Source organism: Musca vetustissima, unplaced genomic scaffold (assembly GCF_032173495.1).
Source record: "Musca vetustissima isolate MV318-11 ecotype Yass unplaced genomic scaffold, APGP_CSIRO_Mvet_v1 utg69497, whole genome shotgun sequence".
Lineage (NCBI taxonomy): Eukaryota > Metazoa > Arthropoda > Insecta > Diptera > Muscidae > Musca > Musca vetustissima.
Window position 1 is genome coordinate 57,259 of NW_026883721.1, and position 20,424 is coordinate 77,682.

General features: G+C 33.7%; 2 protein-coding genes across 3 annotated transcripts in view; one reads left to right on the forward strand and one right to left on the reverse strand.

Annotated features, from left to right (window-relative positions):
- The first annotated feature begins 1,737 nt into the window (after nt 1-1,737).
- LOC133330748 (fas-associated death domain protein) lies at nt 1,738-2,538 on the forward strand. Its single transcript, XM_061539160.1, has one exon. The coding sequence runs from the start codon at nt 1,738-1,740 to the stop codon at nt 2,536-2,538; it is 801 nt and encodes a 266-aa protein (XP_061395144.1).
- A 1,821-nt stretch (nt 2,539-4,359) lies between these two features.
- Nucleotides 4,360-20,424, reverse strand: part of LOC133330736 (eukaryotic translation initiation factor 4E1) — a 158,357-nt gene continuing 142,292 nt past the window's right edge. The window contains exons 2-6 of one of the 2 annotated variants that reach the window (XM_061539147.1): nt 7,562-7,668; nt 7,103-7,344; nt 4,798-4,972; nt 4,611-4,698; nt 4,360-4,527 (exon numbers count right to left, since the gene is read on the reverse strand). In XM_061539147.1, coding sequence (XP_061395131.1) covers nt 4,367-4,527; nt 4,611-4,698; nt 4,798-4,972; nt 7,103-7,344; nt 7,562-7,621 — 726 coding nt within the window. In that variant the 5' untranslated portion in view covers nt 7,622-7,668 and the 3' untranslated portion in view covers nt 4,360-4,366. Of the gene's footprint in view, nt 4,528-4,610; nt 4,699-4,797; nt 4,973-7,102; nt 7,345-7,561; nt 7,669-14,527; nt 14,696-20,424 lie in introns of those variants that run through there. The other variant, XM_061539148.1, reaches the window with a different exon arrangement.

Here is a 20,424-nt window from a genome sequence, read left to right on the forward strand (position 1 = left end):
ATATGTTATGTTCCCGTACTGCAAGACAACTTTTTACTGCGATAACGAATTTCCTTTATGATATCGAAGAAAATAGTAAAATCTAGTAGATTCTTTCAGTATGAGAACAGACCAATAGTATTCAAAAAAGTGAACACACATACACAAAATATATATTTTGATTTTATAGAACAGGCCACGTTGAGAAAAAAATTGTAATCAGTTGGTAGCTATGTATGCTTTACCATGTAATTATTATACTATGGCACATATTGCAATAATAAAGGTGATGTATGAAAACAAAAACCTTTGTTTTTGTCTCGACCATCTGTCAAATTTTTCCGAATTCAAGTAGAAATTACGCCTTTGACAGTTAATCGAGACATCAGATGTGCTGTAACGACTACCTATTTATTGTGCCATGAACACAATTATAAAAGGTTACATCAGAAACCAGCTGTTTTGATTTCAATATAATACCAATTTGACAAATTATGTTTATAAAAATGGCTCAACAGGCAAATTTGGTACGCATAAAATTCAAAATTGTTCCTTATTAAAAGTTCTCCCGTATTCTATTTACATAACCTGCCTACTGGGAAAGTTTCTTCTTTATTCTTTCTTCATAGTGTAAAAAATAAATAACAGACAATGGCTCAATTAAGGGCTAAGCAGAACGTTCGCGTTGAGCGTTTTTTGTTATCGCGTTAACGCACGCAAAAAGTTAAAATATATTTAACTCCGAAGTGTAAAAAATAAATAACAGACAATGGCTCAATTAAGGGCTAAGCAGAACGTTCGCGTTGAGCGTTTTTTGTTATCGCGTTAACGCACGCAAAAAGTTAAAATATATTTAACTCCGAAGTGCAGCGCACATCAACTTCGAGCGTTTGTCTTGTCGTTTCCTTGTGGTTGTTGTATTTTCGATAACACATAACGCAACGGATGACTCAACGCGAGCATTCTGCTTAGCCCTTTAAACTATAGATTCTTACATTCAATTTTATTGAAATAGTAAACGAATGTACCTAATAAAACTAACAAATGAATAAACCATGGTATAATAATAGAAGGTAACAGCAAGTGTTGTTGTACAAAAAACGATACAACAACCACATGGAAATTTGTTTTTGTAAGTTCTACTAGTGTCAACTCATTTGACTCATTTTTTTGAAAAGGAAATATTTTCGAATCCTCAAAATAAAAATTGAAAAACATGAATGAAAATCTATCAAATTTATATTTCTATCTATTCCACATCTTTCCTATAATTGAGCCATTGCCATATATATGTGTAACACATATGACAATGCTGGGAAGAAAGATTTGCTTCCTCAAACTTTCCCAGCAGGCAGATTGAGTAAATTGAATACAGGAGCACATTTAATAAAGAACAATTTGAAATTGTATGCGTTCCCAATTTTCCTGTTGGGTGATTTTTAAAAACATAATTTGTCAGATTCATATTGACACTAGTATAACGTTGGAATCAAATCAGCTGGGATTTGCTGTTACCTTTTATAATTGTACCATGTAAATAAACAAACCGATGACAGTAGTTAATCGAAATCTTTTAGTTCTATTTTGATCTCTCTTCTTTTTTTTTTTTTTTTGATCCGTTTTAACTTCTTGTTCCCGATAAAAACAACAGATCTTGGGGACACTTCATCTGTATGGATTCATTGGCTAGAGGAACAAAAAGCTGTGGTTCAACATATTTTAAATATTCCAATATAGTTTTAAAATCGTGTCAATAATATGGCGCAGCACTGGTCTTATGACATATTAAAGCATATTGCCATCAATGACAAGAATGCTCAAGACAATTTGGAGGATTTAAAGTCGATCCTACAAGAAGATATTGGGTCGGCAAGGAATATGTGTCGTATTAAAAATATGGCGGATCTAATCGACTGCTTGGAAAGACACGACGCCTTGTCGGAATACAATATTGAACCACTGCGGGAAATTGCCGATCAATTCGAAAACAAAGAGCTCGAAGAGGCGGTTGCAAATTATTTCCCACCAAAGGACTCTGTGGCCTACACTGAACCCTATAATCAATATAAGGAACAAAGATTGGCCGATGAAGTTCAAAATCGCTTGAACATCAACGATGAAACCCAAGCAACCTCTAGACAAGTGTATAATGGTCAGCAATGGCAAAATCCTTCACCGGGTAGACCACCAATTCCAAATGGATTTGGCCAAGGTCAGCAATGGCCAAATCCTCCACCGTCGAGACCTCCAGCACCAAGTGTTTATCCTCAAGAGTTGACCGATAAAAAACGTGCGGCAATTCATAAACTAGTTGCTAATGATATTGGAAAATTCTGGAGAGCCTTGGGCCGAGCATTAGAACTTTCACAAGGTCAAATGGACGCAATAGAAATGGAGTATCCACGAGATTTAGTCTCACGTGTCCACAAGATGTTGCAGGTGTTTGAGGAAGATGAATGTCATGATCCCAGACAAAATGTTTTGCTGCTGTGCAGAGCTTTGGAAAGTTGTCGACGAAAAGATTTGCGCCGCAAGGTGGAGGATATAATGTCACACTAAATACAAATATTATAATCCTGACTATATTTCTTTATGGGCTGCATCATCGAATGCAGTGTGATATGATAAATATGTACTATTTATATTGGCAGTCTTATCAATCTATAATGTTATCTCTATCTCTCTTTTTTTACAAAAACCAATACTATTTTTTAAAGCAATTACAATTAAGAATTGTACTCTAATCCCACAGACGGATTGCATGTATATATCTATTAACCTTCATTCTGTTAACAAATAAATGAGGAGAGCTTGACATCAACTTTTGTTTTGTCTTTTGGATTTAGGTCACATATATTGAATTTAGGTAATTTTTAATAATTAAAATAGGTGATTTAGAGGATCCGTCTAAAGTATGCTGATGGAAGTAATATCCACGGCTGCCTATGTCACTTGACGATGTTGAACTATCAGCTCACGCAAGTTTTGAATGTTCTGTGGCTCAGCGGCCGTTTTTAAACAACTTCCGTCTACGAACAAGCGTCGATAGCATTCATTACAACAATTTTCCCAGTGCTGTTAATGTTGTTGGTGCTACACTGTCATACAAATATCGATGCACAATTGTCATGATATTCAAGGTAGAGATCGCATGAAAATATTTAACACTTAATTCCATTTTTATACCCTCAGCCTTATGAGGTAAAAATACGGTAAAGATGTGCCCCATCGAAATATTGGCTTTAGAAGCCATGTTTCTTTGGACCAAATCCGTTTCAGACAAATCGGAGTCGATTTAAAAATGTCCGTCTGTCCATCTAATTGTCTGGTCAGCTGGTGCGCACGACAATTCTCGAATGGAGTAACCGATTTCATCCAAACTTTGCACGCCCATCGTAATATTTTTACCAAACTGAGTTCAAGTTCGAAGATAGGGAATCTCGGTCCACCCCTTCTGGTAACTCCGCCAGAAAATAGTCAAAATTGTGCTAAAAACTAATTTTATAATATCATGTGAACGGACTATCCGATTTGAACACAATAAATATTCTTGTTCAAAATATTTATTCGATTATCCCGTGTTCATCTGAATGTGTGTAGAAATCACGATAGTCACGTTTTCAGGGCAGCCCCCTGAAAACTGCAGCAATTTTGCATCCATATAAATGTTTCGATCGGTTTTAGATATTTTGAAAGTTCAGCACAGCCGAAATTAAAGACGTTTCTACTTGTTTATTTTTATTTTTTTTGTTGAAATAGGGGATTTATATTCGAAGTTGAGATAAATATTATTGGAGCAGGTGTCAGAGTCAAATATATATATATATATATATTTCTACTCCGAACTCCGGCTACTGATGGTACACAGTGTCAAGACCCGCCATTTAATTTCAACCATCATATATTTGACATTTCTACAGGTGTTTTGCCGTATAAATATGAAAAAATATGAAAAAAAAACACACACACACAAAAACACCATAACCTTTGTATTAATTTCAATTTTTTAATGTGTAATTTATTTAAATAATTCCAGACATTAGTTTACATGAATTATTTGATTCTATATATAGTATTATTAATTATTATGAATACAAAACACAAAACTTAAAATTTCAAAAATTCATATAATAAACAAAAAACGACTGGTTCACAGAAGTATTTATGTTTCCTCGATTTAAAAAAAAATAACTTAGAACTGTTAAATTTCTTCTGATGATAAATTGTGTTAATTTTTAAGTCCAGCTTGTTTTTTTTTGCGTGCGGAAATATATAATGAAAAATATAATGACTAATGCTTAGGTTATTTCTCCATTATATTGTTTTCTAGGCTTTTGTTGTTGTTCTTTAACGAGGATCGGTGATGAAGATAACGATGATGATGAGTTTACAAAGTATAAATGGATTTAACATTTGAACCCGTTTTCACCATGGTATCCTTATGTAGTTGATAGTGCAAATGTTGACGGCCCAAACGCAAAGATTCTCTCAGCTTGTGGCCAATTTCAATGGCGGCTTCTTCATTGTTGCCATTGGCAGTCCAAATTGCTAAAATAAAGAGGGGAAGAAAAGCATAGGGTGGGGTGGTAAAGAAATCGGTTTTATGAAATTTATAAAAATCAACAACTTACAAATTTTGTTTGCCTTTTGACGGACATTAACAACGGCACCACAAATTTGATCTGAGTGATCGAATGCTTCACCAATCAAGCATAAAATCTAATAAATAAACAAATGAGAATATTAATATTTCTTAATCACAAAATACACACACACATAATCGTGTATGCGAATGTGTAATAATGATATGATTCTTACCACATCAAGCCACAGATTATCCAATTCAGCTTTGGGACCACGAGTCAATGTTATAACCCAACGACCACCTTGTTTGTTGGCAGCATCTTCCCACATTGGTCGGATTCCCTTTTTGAAAAGTGAATAATCGCTGCCCATTTTAATATCAGATGGAGGTTTGATGTGGTTGTATAGGCTGTAAATAAGAATTGGATAGGTTCAATTGTTAAAAGTCCTCTTATTGTCTTAATGGGAGGGGGCATTTTCTAATTAAGTAAATTTTCGTTGTCGATAAATTGAATAATATCGCAAGTTCTACAGTAATACTGAAATAAGGTCACTTGATTTTGATTTGGATAAAAGTTAAAGCATACTTTGATAAGTTTGTGGATTATTTTATCATGCGAGTATATGTGGAACTATCCGCAACGAAGTCCGATGGACCAGGTCATTCTAACCTATGCCGGAATGAAATAACTTTAAATCCTGTCAGAATGACGGTCCGAAAAATGGGAAACGTACGACCATGTGTTGTGTTTATTATTTACTGAGGCATAAACTTGAAAAATCAATAAAATCATTGAATAAACTCCTTAACATTTTTTGTGATAAGTTTTCAAGAGCACACCAAAGAAATTAACACCTTTGTCCTATCCTATTGCACGGTTTACTGATTATATTCGCTTAAAGACTATGGTCGTCAAGAAGCAGTTATTGTGCCCAAAATATTGGCATACCGTGTGACATACCGTAGTGCAAATGTCCAACTAGCATACATTCCATCTTGCATGAACAGGCAGCCGTCATGCCCTGTTCCTCTTAATTCAGACAAAAAGCAATCGACGATGTAGGTCTTTGGAAACGAGCCACGAAAGTGGATTGTAAAAAAAACTCTTCAAGAAATATATGTCTGTTTGTTTATGTGGCGCTTCAGCAACGTAGGAGGTCAATTTTTAATGGTACACTACAATTTGTTCTCCTGAAAGCCATAATTATTACTCTCAGAAGATTTAAAGTGTTCATAATAATTTAGGACAGGCTTCACAAGGAGAACATACTACATTATTTTTATGAGAGCTTAAACAACAACATAGCTGATCTTTTAAACTTCTTTAATCTGAGGAATATGAAAATATCCGCCACAAAATCAACACCCACACTGTTCACCACATGGACGGCTGAAATAAAGCTTCCACTGAACGTAATGGTTGATGGAGAACTGATTCCCACCACTAACTTCCCCAAGATAGTGGGAGTAACGTTCGACAGTCTTTCCAAGTCGTCTGTGCAAGCCACTGCTTTATGCGATAAGCTGAGAAGTAGGAACACGGTGCTCAAGTCACTAGCCGCCAGCACTTGGGGCGCTGACAAAGAAACCTTGTTGACCTCTTATGAAGTATAAGACCGGTTAGTGGTAAGCTATGCGGCACCAGCGTAGTTTGCGAATGTAAGTGATACGCAGTGAAAGAATATCAAGACCTGCCGGAATGCTGCCCTGAGAACAGCAACAGGGTGTCTTCTCATTACCCCAGGGACCATCTTCATGAGACGAAGATCTTACCCGTCCTTGTTTGGGTGTAATTGTCGGGAACACCTCTGTCATAGTCTTATGGACAGAACTCAACCGCGCAGACACTTCAGGAACCCCAGGGTCGCCCTCTAGTTACTTCGCTGGTCAGGAGAGATATTCATCACCTAGAGAGAGTGGTCCAAAGTTTTTACTAAAGCAGGTCTGAATGGTATTCTCACAGACGCAGTCGCTCTGGCAGTAGAGCAATATTTTGTGAATACCATAATCGGAGACCACTCCGTCCATCGCAGTAGAGGAGAAGCAGCTGCTCCGACAAACAAGAGTAGTCTTAGCCCAACTAAGATCACGATGGTGCAACCGCCTCAATTCCTATTTAGCAAGAATTGGCGGCTCGATACCTAACACATGTCCTCTGTATCATATAAAGTGTGAGTAAATCGGCAACTTAAACCGCATATTCTGCAAAATCCATTTTTTTATTTATGCCGGTCTTGCAGCAATGAGCGATATGTTTGCTAACGCCTTCAATAAACCATACGAATTATGACCAAGTTTTAAAGATCGTTGCAACACACATCATGTTAAGTAGTTTTAATGTTATCGTCGTATTATTGTGGATAACATTTCAGTTGGAAAACACAACATGGCTAGTGTGGTGAAAGTGAATTCTTTTTTCTCTTTCAGTAATTAAAAATAAATATTAACTTTCTTTTCTTCTTCTTCCTCCCTTTGCAAAAAATATTAAATATTATTAAATGTCTTAAAAGTTCTTTGTCAATTTTAACAGAAACTAACCTCCAGAAATCTTCTACTGTATCGAAGCTGGTAATTTCGTTTTGCATATCTTCCCATGATTTTGAACGATCCGTTTCCAAATACCACAATGTCCAGGTATTCTGCAGGGGATGTTTGATCAAATGTTCTGTGCGAACTTCTTCAGTTTCTTTGTTATTCTCCTCCTTGGCTTCTGGCCTTCCAGCAGCGGGTGTTGGCTGTGCAGCAGGAGCAGGGGAGTTTTCCTTTGGTGTTGCTGAACTCTATAAACAAAGACAAAAAACACAAAAAAATAGAATTAAAAATTGTGCAAATGTCACCACCATCAACAACACAAAATTAATAAAGGCTTCTCAAAACATGACAATCACACAACACAGCACCACAGGTGTGGTCGGTCGTTCGGGCGGATGGTCATCGATGGAAGATATGTCATATGTAAAGATACATTTAAATGATATCAATGCGTTTTCTTCTTACTTTGAAAAAATGTGGATTTGCAAAATTTTTCTTTCTATGAAAGTCGCTTTGGAACATCATGACACAGATATTAAACCAAATATGCCGTCTGGGAGAATATTCAGTTGCTGTTGTTCACTTTGTTAGGCTACTAAATTCTTCAATGCAAATGAATGCTGCTCGCTCTCCAATACCGCAATTCAAGGTGGGGTGGTTGGTTGTGTTTGTATTTTGAGTTCCAATTAACAAATAATATACCCAAGAGAACGCAAACACTCAGTGGATAGTTGCTCTTCGATTGTCGGCGCAAACAATTTATTTATTTAGAACTGATGAAGAGGGGTGGCCAGCAAACTGAACATGAAATGGCAGTAAAGTTACATCAATACACAGGCAAGCAATTCACCCAAATACAGAGAGATGAGAGAGACAATCGACATAAACAACTGGAGCAAGTGAGAGCGAAAGATTAGGATTGTCTTCAAGAGAATTTTAGTGAGGGTGATTATTCACAAAAAACACAGTGTACTTATTTTTGTGTCTGTACGAATGTGTGGTTGCTTGATTTGCAGCGGATAAATAGTGCTTGTCGGTAGCTTCTCTTATTTATACACACACAATATTTTATGTGGGGATATCCTGCAATCTGAGATCGATGAAGTCACTCTTATCTCCTTTCCTTTTTTGTTTTTGATGTTGCAATTACTTTTTGATCTTGGTTTTGTTCTCTCGGTTTCTTTGCTGGTCTACTTTATGTGATGGGCAATATAACGGATGGACGAGACAATTTTTTTTTTGTTTTTGAGAATATGTGGGCAGAGTGTTACACGGTTTAGGCTTTGTTTTTTTTTCGCAAAATGTAGGAGAAAGAGAAACAGTTTCTTTCGTTTCGTTTTTTTTTTGGTTATGAAGAATATTTATTTTTTGGAAAACACGACTGAAGTTTAGATAAAATTTTAAATAACTGAAAATACAAAATTTTCGTTTTTGAAATATTATTTTTTGTTTCTATCACATTTGGTTACACAGTTTTCCAAGGTAGACTTGATTCGAACCGACGACAACAAGTGTTGTTGTTTATTTTTATTTTTGCTCAAAATGAACGAGAAAGTGGCAAACGTTTATCTTGTTTCGACATATAACAAGAATACTGAATAGTAAATTAAAAAAAAAAATAAAAGTACAGAAAATTACAAATCTGCTGATTCGTTTAAACTCAACAACTCGACAAAACACACAAAACTGTCGTCACCGTTCGACGATGTGGAAAGTCTGATGTGTGTTTCCCAACTGAGATTGAGTCGGTGAGTGAGCGCGCAAACCGAATACAGACAGATTTGGCAATACACAACAATGAGTAAAGAACGTACGCAGCGGCACTAGCCCATAACAACCACAAAGACGACGACTGCCAGCCACCACACAGTGACTACAGTAAATGGCAAACAACAACAGCAAAAACATAGAAACTCAAAACAGCACCAGAAGAAGAATTACAAATATAAATAAAATGCTAACAAACAAAATGAAAGAGCGAGGTTCAATCCAACAACAAGAATGGAGTTTGCATGAAAAGTCCATTGGATTGTTTTCTTACAGTCGGGTTGGACAGTCTGCCATGTTGGTTTGTTGACTACTCTCTGTTACTTAGTCTTTCACCACCGTCTGTCTCTGGTTAGTAGTATTCTCGTTGTTGTTGTTGTTTTCCAATTGAGAGTTGTTCGACTGGAGTAGAAATGAAAGTAAGTCGCGGTGCCGTTGTTGTTATTCCTCCTTTTGATTTTACTGTTAGTGGTAACCGTTGGTTTTTTTTCGCAGTTTTGTAAACAGATCTGTCATGTCCAATATTATATACAACTAACTGATGGTAATCGAAATGGGTGAGCTATTAAAAAGAATATGTGGTTTGCTCATATATGTAGGTTCACAAAATTTCATTTAAATTAATATTTCTTACAGTGGTGAGTATAGCTTCCAGGTTACCAATAACGTTTGTACCACACAAAGTAGAGATGTAAAGAAATTTTGCGATACCCCAACCCATTGCAATATTTCAATCATTACAGACAATTTGGACACATTAATTTTGATATATGTGGGAGCTGTACTATCAGTGGACCAATACTAACAATCCTTTCCCATTGTTAACCAGGAATGCCGTATTACAACCAATCTGATTAGAAGATGTGGATACCACCACCTTCAAAATGCGAAAGGTAGTTCAGCTCCGTTATATGTAGGCCATAGTGTTGACCTTTATTGAATATAAATTTAGCTGCACCGTTATATATAATGAGCATATGTAGTTCATTTTCGAATATAAATATTATAAATATAGATCTAAGCTAAGTTGACATATAACTCAGTTCAGTATTAAAATCTTGAACCAATCGGGATCGTCAAAATCTGAAAGCTTATGATGATAGAAGAAAACCCCTAGCTGGGTTTTGAAATATTAGCTAAAACGGCATTTACATTAGAACTTTTTAGCGGGCTAACCTACTTCATGATGGTTTATTTGACATATCTATAATGGAATTGACAATTTAAACCAACTGGGTTAACGAAATCCGGTACAATGTAAACGTACTTTGTGTGTTTTTAAATCAGGCGACAGGAAGATATTCAACGGAAGCATACAATTTTCTATGAGCATACATTTGGTTCATTTTGACAACTTTTTGAGACTATAACCACGTGAAAAAGTCATCCAATACAAAGGAGGGTCCAAGAAAAGTTCTGGTTTTCCTGTCATATATTGTTGGTCGAATTAATAGCATTTTCTAAACCCAGTGCTTCGATTTATGTTTTTTTCCTTTTTTTTGACAGATGTGCCCTTTTGAGTATAAGGTTGTTCTTTTTGGATTTCATCTCAAAGCAAAATTTGCAGATCTTATTAAAGTGCAAAACAACTGGAGAGTGAAAAGCAATATTTCGAATAGATTTGAAAATCCAAACACACAGAAAGGGGTCTTCTTCTAACATTATAAGCTTCCGATTTTGGCGGCCCCGTTTGGTTCAAGATTTTTAATTAGAAAAAAGTGGTCGGGACTGCCATGAGTACAAAGTACAGTCATGTCCAAAATCCTCAAAATAAAAAGTAGACTTAGAGCCTTTACATGATGTTAAGCCAGAGATATGTGGTGAATTGGATTTAGCGCCTTTACTCATCAATACAAAACAACAATAACAAACGAGATAACTGTATTTTTATTTTTTTAGATCCATGTATTTTGTCTTATTATGCATATCTGTATCAAAATCTCAATTTCTAGAAAATTGGACTTGTTGCCTTTACAAATTAAGCCAGCGATATTCATTTTTCTTGGAAAGCCTATAGGTCTTTTAGAAGTTTCACAAGCATTCTAATCATTTCAACAGTAAGCATTGAGAACTTATAATGTTTTTTTATGCAAATCCAGAACCTTGCAGCGATAATACTTTATTTAACAAACCAAATTATTTGTTTGATTAACATATGGGGTCAATGTACCTTAAAATAGGGTGTCGTATATCTTAGGCATATCATCGAAAATATTACTCCATCATAAATTGTTGCACTTTGGGTTTCTATTGTTGGAGCTTTTGTTGCTTTCGTTTTTTATTACAGTATTTAAACTTCCAATTTGGTGATCTGCATCAAATTTTCTTTGTTTTCTTTTCGATGAGAATAGATTTTATTGTTTTTATCGTTCGCCTATATATGAGATGCACACACATACTCTTTGTTCTCTCTGCTAATTCGAATTTGCTTTGTTTGTATTATTCGCATGGCCAAGTACAATGCACTTACTTAGTCATTTCAGGAGTACAAATGAGCATACAAACAAATGAAAGCGTAGACGATTGATATATTTGTTAATACTGCGATCTTTGAGAATGTAATTTACAAATAATTAAATAAGAGTTTTTTATTCTCTTATTTTTTTTAATATTTATAAATGAGCGATTAATATGATTTTGTGAGGTGAATTGTCGTATTGTGGTAAATGTGTGTGTTATTCATTGCTTGTGCATTAAGCTATGATGGAGACAATATAGATTTAGGTCAACAGCATTTGCTGATAGAAGTTATTTAAGTTGCTATGAAAGCAAAGGAAGCGAAGGGATTTAAAAAATCTTCATCTCCGACTAGATTTTTACGTAAGCCAGCAGAGGCAAAATTGAAGCTCTAATATTTTACCTCCAAATAGGATAATTTTTGCTTTCCATTCGAAAGACCGACATCAATCGACTCACAACTTACAAGGAAAAAAGGAACTTCAACATCTTCTCAATAAGAGTTTGAAAGAGTTATTCATCTGATTTTTTTACACGACATGATGCCTGATATAGCAACCAATTATGCATCATTAAATGTGTGATATGTAGATTCGATCGAACGTCTATTTTGCAGTTATTCCAATCAAGTAAGAGACAAGTATTCCGCAGACAAATCCACCACAGCTTTTCCAAAATCGAATGGGGCTAAGAAGTCATATCAATTCAATTTATTTTTCATGAATGGGAATCTAGGCCACAAGGCCAAGATCGGTTCAAAAAAACACTATACATCTCCTACTCTAAAATCTTAAACCTAACAATAGATATAGATATATTTTTCATGAATGGGAATCTAGGCCACAAGGCCAAGATCGGTTCAAAAAAACACTATACATCTCCTACTCTAAAATCTTAAACCTAACAATAGATATATTTTAACATAGAATCTTAAAAAGCATGAATAATTATAACATTAAATCACAGTAGATGAGCAAAAAAAAAAAAGGTGATCAGGTATGCAGCAACAATATCAGGGCAAGTAATACAAAAGAAAATACATCAAAATCCATGGAAATTAGAATATTCAAGCAGAGATTTCTTATAACATTTAATGGAGCCACTGAAGATCTTGAGACCCTGTGGTATACCATTGACTACTCGAGCAATTTTTACATGAAAGGATTTCTCCAACAGAGGGGTCAAACGAGGAACATGAATTTGTGTATTCCTTACAGACATACTAATTGAGAACAACTGTAATACGGAGGGTGCACAAAAAGTGATCAAATGAACTACCCAGAAATAGTTTAACATACGGAGAAACGTGATCACGCAGCTTCAACACAGACACATAATACAAAAGTGTTCCTATATATAGCAATCACAATACAATACAAAAAGTTTTCCTATATATAGCAGTCACAATCACAGTAATATATTCAAATGACGCACGCATTACTTTCTACTTCACAGATAATCCCTTTTACATAATGGACTTCCACCTAAAGGACTTCATTATGACCTGCTAGTCCAAGTGACATTTTTATCTCTGTTTCATCAAAGCCCGTTCAGCACTAAAGCCGAGAAATATATGTATAACAAGAATTACACTGGCGCTGGTGTTCCCTGGTGTATATCAGTTAGGTACTGATATTTCATATGATGAAACAACCCCTGTGCTATAGATATTCGATCCGACTCAAACTGTCTTACTCCCTCTCATTATTAATCTCATGTTATTAATTTCTATCGATTAGTTCTATTTATATAACTTTGTGAGTATTGAAGCCATTACAGCTCTCAATAATCCTAAATTGCATTCGTTATTGACTATTGAGGAAAATGGATTTTCGTTTTTCTTTTTTTAATTTATGTCAACACCCTGAAATCGGATTTAAATCCTACACCTCGGTTAAGGTACTCAAGAATTTATATGGTAGTTCGTGCCATTTTCCAAAACTCTCAATGGAATAAATAATTTATTACAAAATGTGGCTTAAGTATGTTTTAGGAATGTGTGCTTGGCAATTTTTTGTTAATTGTATTTGTGGAAGACCTTAGAGCGATGGTTACATTATTTTAATAGAGACAAAACGTATGTCGTATTACTACATAAGTGTCACACATGGTCTGTCCAGTACTAAGTAAAAAGTAGTAGATAGTAGAAACCAACAGTGATTGCTTCTAAAGAACACAATCGTTTAATAAACTACTGCTGCTGATAATTGAAATTCCGAAATACGACCTTCTGTAACGTACGCTTTGGGATTCAAAAAAGTGGCTATAACTCGGGATTCGAATGTGTCCAAGGTATAGCGTCATGGTTCCGTCAAATTTAACAATATCTGTCAATACTTATCTCAGTAATTAATGGTCAATGTGTGAAGCGGCTACAATGATAACTAACTGCTACTGATACTAAGAGGAGAGTAATATATATAGTAAATCGATGCACACTGTAAAATAATCATGCTCAGGAATAACGCCTTTTTATTCGATATATCAATTTTGTTTTTACTCCAAATATATTTCAGACACTATTGATTGAGACATCTGCTTTGTCTGTAAGTAACCAATGTCATTAAACAATTCCATGACCTTTTCAAGAAACGTGGCGTTTTGGTCTAAATACTTTTAAAGCGACTTATTTACTCCACCACTACGATAGTAGGTGGTGTTTTGAAATGTGTTTGGTGGAATGCCACATTGTTGCATTTTTAAATATATTCCAATTAGATCTCCCTTTTGTAAAGTGGATGTATCTATCCTTGGACATGAAATGTAATCATATTTATCTTGGCTTTTTCCCATATATGTATATATAACACACATACACACATATATGATTCATAGACAGACTTTTAATAACAAAAATATGTAAATCAATATCCAAACCAACACGATGTCATTTCCAGTTCTAATCTATGAGGAAGTAACCAATAGAAGTTTACGTTGGGCACATATCGATGGTGCAACATTCATAGATGATGCTTTGCAACACTATTTTTAAATAAAACAACAAATTTGTCATTCTTCATGGTGAACTGAAGCAGATAATAAGAAAATTACAATTCTAGGCAAGATCCAAGGGGCAAGGCGAACCCAGCCACACACACACGCATTGCTTATGTATAGAAAGAAAATTCCACGACGTCTAGGTTTTTTTTGTAGGGCAGACAGAACACCACAGCCCATTTAACACATTTTTTCCAAATCACATCTTACCTTTTCGCTTTCGGTTACGACCATTTTGTCAACGGGATTTGTCGCTTTGATTTAGTCTGGAATTATTTAATATCGTTAAACACAATAATCGTAATTATTGTATAAATTTTTCAAAAAATTAGCTTCTTGCTATTAACAAATTTAATAGACGACAGTTTGACACATGGTAATTAGGGATAAGTAAGTCGACTTTCGACTAATCGAATAATCGAATTTTTGTATTGAATAGTCAAAATCGACTTTGGAATTTTGATGAAATCGCAAAGTCGACTTTTCAAAATTGGATGTCAATTCCACGTGAATATACTCCCCTTCGACTTATTCTGAACAATTTTCCCAGTGAATTTTTTTCGCATTCTCACTTTCGCCTTAAGGTGGAAACACATAAGGATTGGATTTATTGTAAAAGAATAAAGGAGAACGGCGTCCAAATTCAAGTTTGACTCTGTTATTCGACTGTAAACTGACATTTCATACAAAGCTAACATAAAGGGCTAAACAGAATGTTCGCGTTGAGCGTTTTTTGTTATCGCGTTAACGCACGCAAAAAGTTAAAATATATTTAACTCCGAAGCGCAGCGCACAACAACTTCGAGCGTTTGTGTTATCGTTTCCTTGTGGTTGTTGTATTTTCGATAACACATAACGCAACGGATGGCTCAACGCGAGAATTCTGCTTAGCCCTTAATAGGCCTAAATCCTCGTGTCTGTTTACCACTTTATTCTGAATGAAGTTCGAAAGCTTAAAAATGCGTTTTCGGGAAAAATTAGTTATTCTTGATTATAGGGAGTGGAAGAATTAGATGACATTTTGTACGAAATTTTTCGCTAATAAATTTGAAGGGAGCTGCCTACAAAATCGTAAGTAATAAATATTTTTATGAATATTATAAATGATTGTATGCAAATTTATCTCGAAAACAACAAATAAAATGCCATTGATAACGCATGCATGCTCAACCAAATATTGCCACGAAATGTATAAAGGCAAAAAGGAATATTGACAAAGACATAAAAGTATAAAGATACGACAATTGATACGTCGACAAATACCAATATATGGCTTTTCCTCTGTTGTTACGATATCAAAACAATAGAGCGAACAATAGTTGTGTCTGGTTACTTTTCCAGTAACATTTATTCAGTATGTTCTAGTTCAGAGAGTAAGCCCTTCTTACTCTCTTTTGCAATAATACTGAAAAAAGTAAACAGACAACATTTAGTAAGATTTAGCAAATAAACAGCTGATTCAAGAAAACATTTGATTTGCGCCAAAATAAACAACAAACAAAGGACGAACACAATTATTTGTATTTCATTTAATATTAAAAATAAAAAGAATAATAAAAGAAAAATTGATCTGGTATGTTCCCCGGGAACATTTGAGCTCCCTGCATCAATACATTGCCCTCTATCTGGAACTTGCCTAAAAATATATAAGGAATTAATTCCTAATTTAATGAAACTTTGCATTACTTACGAATTTTCTTCCATTTTTTGTAATTACCCAGTTGTTCAAAAAATATCCATTGTCTGCTGATATATAGTTATATAACTAGTTACTTGGAGATCTAGTTACTTTATACCCCAAAAAGGGACACAAAATTGACTGTTGGATTTATTTGTCGATTGAAAAAGTTGTCTAGGTATATCATTCCAATTCAGTAGTTACTGGTAATGCAAAGGGTAATGAATCAAGTATGAATACAAAACAAAACAGAACAATTGTTTTGTCATTCTGTTTAGACATTATAGAAATTTTCGGAATTTTAAAAGCAAAAATCGAATAGAAATGTGTTTTCCGCAAAAATATATTTTCAATATTCAAATAAAATACAGATGATAAATCGGAGGTAAGTTTTTTGTAACACAATATAGACCAATGTAATCTTTCTACGGGCTTCATTTCCAGATTTCAGAAGTCTAAAGGAGTATTGACATGCCTTCTGTGAACATTTAATAGCGATACACGAAGATGTGTCGCTCAAGGGGTATACTGCCGATTTTCTATAGGTAAGTTTTCTATAACAAAAAAAGCTTTATGTAGGACTTCTAACTTCAACTGTTTCTAAATCGTCTATTTCAGATAAATCTATTTAGCCAGGGAAACATATTTGAAAAGCCCTCGGCCGTCAAAAGAATCGTGAACTAGGGACTTTGAGATGAATCAAACAATATATATGTATACAATACTATGTTATAACAAATATTTTTGTAGAGAATAAATTGTAATTTTTCAAACTGTTATACATCTAATTTTCTATACATAAGTAACTAGTCAAATATACAACCATTTTTTACTACCGAAATGACTGTATACTGGTAATGCAGGCAGGGGACAATTGACTTCCCCAATGACATACCCATGTTAAATTCACCAGTCTAGGGCATGAAGAGGTAACTAGTGGTAGTTACAGGTAATTAGTAAAATAACCAGTTCATAACCAGTTACTCGAACTACTGGGTAACTTCAAATTGAACTTTGCAAATTAAAAAAAAACTGTTTTAAATAATTTTTGTGTTTGGTCACAATGCACTATAGGTAATTTGCCCTGTTTTTAGGAAAAAAATAATAACAGCGGTTTTAAACGATTTTTTGACTTTTTAAATGATGTATATGTACAAGAAAGAGAAAACGCAGATTTCTACAGTAAAAACCGGATATAACGAACAACGGTTATAAGCAACTACACATATAACGAACAAAGCTAATACTTTTCAGATATTTTCATTAGTTGTTTTATACACAACAAACGATTGAAAACGATTAGAGTAGTAATCTAATAAAATTTCGACCCCGCGATTAAATTTTTAAAGGTATAATTATTACAATGTCGTATGTTTTTGCAGAATGCATTAATAACTATTAATACAGTACCCACTAATACTCCTTAAGGACATTAATATGTAAAAGTGAGATAAAACCATGCTTACTACAGTCGAACACGATTATAGTAAACACTGGATATACTGAACAAATTTTTTTTATATGCCACTTTTTTATTTTTAATCAATCCTGAAAAAAGTAAATGTTTGATGGTTTATATTCTAAGGGGGAACTCAACCCCGCCATTTTCTGTTCTTCACTATTTAGATTTTTTTCTCATAATCTTTCCTTCGACAACTTATTTGCGGATTAAGAGTCCCGTTATTTGTTTTGTAATCAAAATTCGTGCGTATTCGTTTTTTCGCGGAAAAGTTCTATCTTCTTATGTCATTCGGTGCATCTTGACAAATGCATGCAAAATAACCTAATTTCCTATTTTAATTTGACGTATTTTTCGTCCATATTGTTGTTATTGGCAATTTTACTTGCGGGGACGTTGTGAACAACTATATATTTCCTTACTTTTATTTCTTTCATCAAACCAAATATTGAAAATATTATTTTTTTTTTATCCTGAAGTTCCCTACAAAAAACTGGTATATCTTGAAAAACGCAAAAAATCGCAATTTGAGACCTATTGGAATCAATTTAGAAGACTTTCATTTATATATTTCAGTTGTCAAAAGATCAGACAAATTTAAACATTTTAGTAAAAGTCTATCTAAAATGACTTATGTGTAAAAAATAGAAAAATTTCTTTTATTATAGTCAAATATGTAAATTTTGAATCGCTACACAAACGTATTAACAAATATCATGTATTAAATAAATAGCGCACACCACCGTTAATACTCTCCATGTTTAATTTTTATGTTTATGCTTTGAGTTTAGAGGTTTTAAACGGTTTAAAATACGACTTGATTTATTAAATTTTTTTATTTCTTTAATTTTATTTTCAAAGTTTAGAGTTTGGCAACGATTTTCACCGCCTTTAAGACACTTTTACGCAAAAAATCTTACAGATTCATAATATTTGACATGTTTTCTTTTTAATGACATCAAAAAAGATTTTATTTTCCAAAATTGAAAAAATGACTTTTTGCCCAAAAACTGTCCAAATTACCTATAGTGCAATGGCTGAGTTGCAAAATCTTACTGAATAAAATTCTTTCAGTAAACTAAAGCAACTTTGTTGTTGTTCAACTTTCAAACTTGCTCTCTCACTTGACTCTCTTTTACTGGATTTTTGTGTAAACAAATATCGAGTTAACAGACAGAGCAAGCATATTAAATAAAAAAATATATTTTGAGTGCAGATCTCGGATTTTCTTTACATTTTATAAACACATTATCGCGTATTGGCGTTTTTATTGTTAACATGTCTCTGTTATTCCTGATTCCCCCCTGGATATTTATAAACTTTTTTGTCAAAATGCATTTTGTCGCGTCTTCACAGTTTCTATGTCTTTGATATTGAAGCCGAGTTCGATGCATTTTGGAGGTGAAATACATACATTTTAGGTGAGGATCTGTCTCTCAAGAAAAAATATTAGAAATTATGGAAAAAACTAATTTGCCTGATGAGCATAACAGTCAAAAACTCAAATAAAAATTATGAAAGAACAATAATAAAGCTACAAATATATGTATATATTTTTTTTTCTTTCCAAGATTATCGTGTGCATGGTTTGAAGCATGGCATAATTATGCAAGGTAGTCTCATTTGAGAAATTTATAATGGTAACCCTTTTTAATATGGAATTCATGGATAAATTTCAAATAAAATGAAAAATAAATTCCATAAAATTTTATGTATGTCGATTGACATTTTTTCAATATATTAAACAAAATATATTCCCTAAATCTGAACGTTGCTCTCAAGATTTAACCATGGTTTTTACAACATATATTTAGAAATGTTAGTGGCAGAGAACTTCAAAATATTTATAAATATAAATAAGTTAGCAATTTTTGCTATTAAACACGTACAATCCGTATAATTTATGAAAAAATTGGAAACATATGACTGCATGAGACTACCTTGTATAATTATGCCATGGATTTGAAGGAAGAAATAAAGGTGTAGGAGCAAATCGTAAAATAACTAGCCACTTTATGAATTTGGGGAGATAAAATATCGAAATTAAATAAAAAGGCACACAATTATGTAGTGAAATAATAAACAGCGAATACATTTAATCCACTCGCAGATTTCTTCTCATTATTCGTTGTTTCTTTGACATAGTTTATTGCGGTTTTTGCCATCATAAATAAATGTTCTTTTATATGTAATCTGTTGTAGTTGCACCAAATTGCATCAAAACAATAAACAGCTGTTTCACATGCCATATTGTAGGTTGCCATATTTTTAAACTTTAATTTATTTTCTTTTAATTACAAAGCAGTTATACACTGACCAAAAAGTCGATTTTTAGACTATTCGATTTTTGCCGTTGACTACAAAGTCGACTTTTCGATCTTTTGATTTCGTCAAACCTGTTCAAAATCGATTTTCGACTTTTAACAACTAATGAAAAATCGCCTAAAAATTCAATTATCTACAGGAATAGTTGTCAACAGAGTATTTTCAAATTTTGGAACGTGTAATTTTTGGACAATTTGGGCCTTGTGATAATAAAAAAATTAATTATGAAGAAAATCAAAAGTCGATCTTGAAAAGTCGCCATTATGCATTCTGAATTCATATTATTCAAGGAATTTAAAAAACAGCATATATCATATATAGTTTTCATGTTATGGATTTTACTCGACGTTAACGATGGCAATATTAGACCAGTTCGTCGTGGATTTTGCAGAATTTTATCAATAGATGGAGCTTTTAGTGTTGAATTAATGTTTATCATTCACAATAGTATATGTGAATATGAATGCATTGATGTGAATTTATCTCCTAATTATATATAGAGTACGAAATCAGTTCATATATAATTTTTTAAAATGTTTGTTGTGTTCCAAAACTTGCAATAATATTATATTAACAGTAAAAACATCAAATTCGCCGAATGGGCATTTGAGGGGGCACATTCGGCACCATAGTAATAGCCTGGCA

What these genes read in the sequence shown, in the direction of transcription:
- LOC133330748 (XM_061539160.1), top strand. Translation starts at nt 1,738, where the DNA reads ATGGCGCAGCACTGGTCTTATGACATATTAAAGCATATTGCCATCAAT.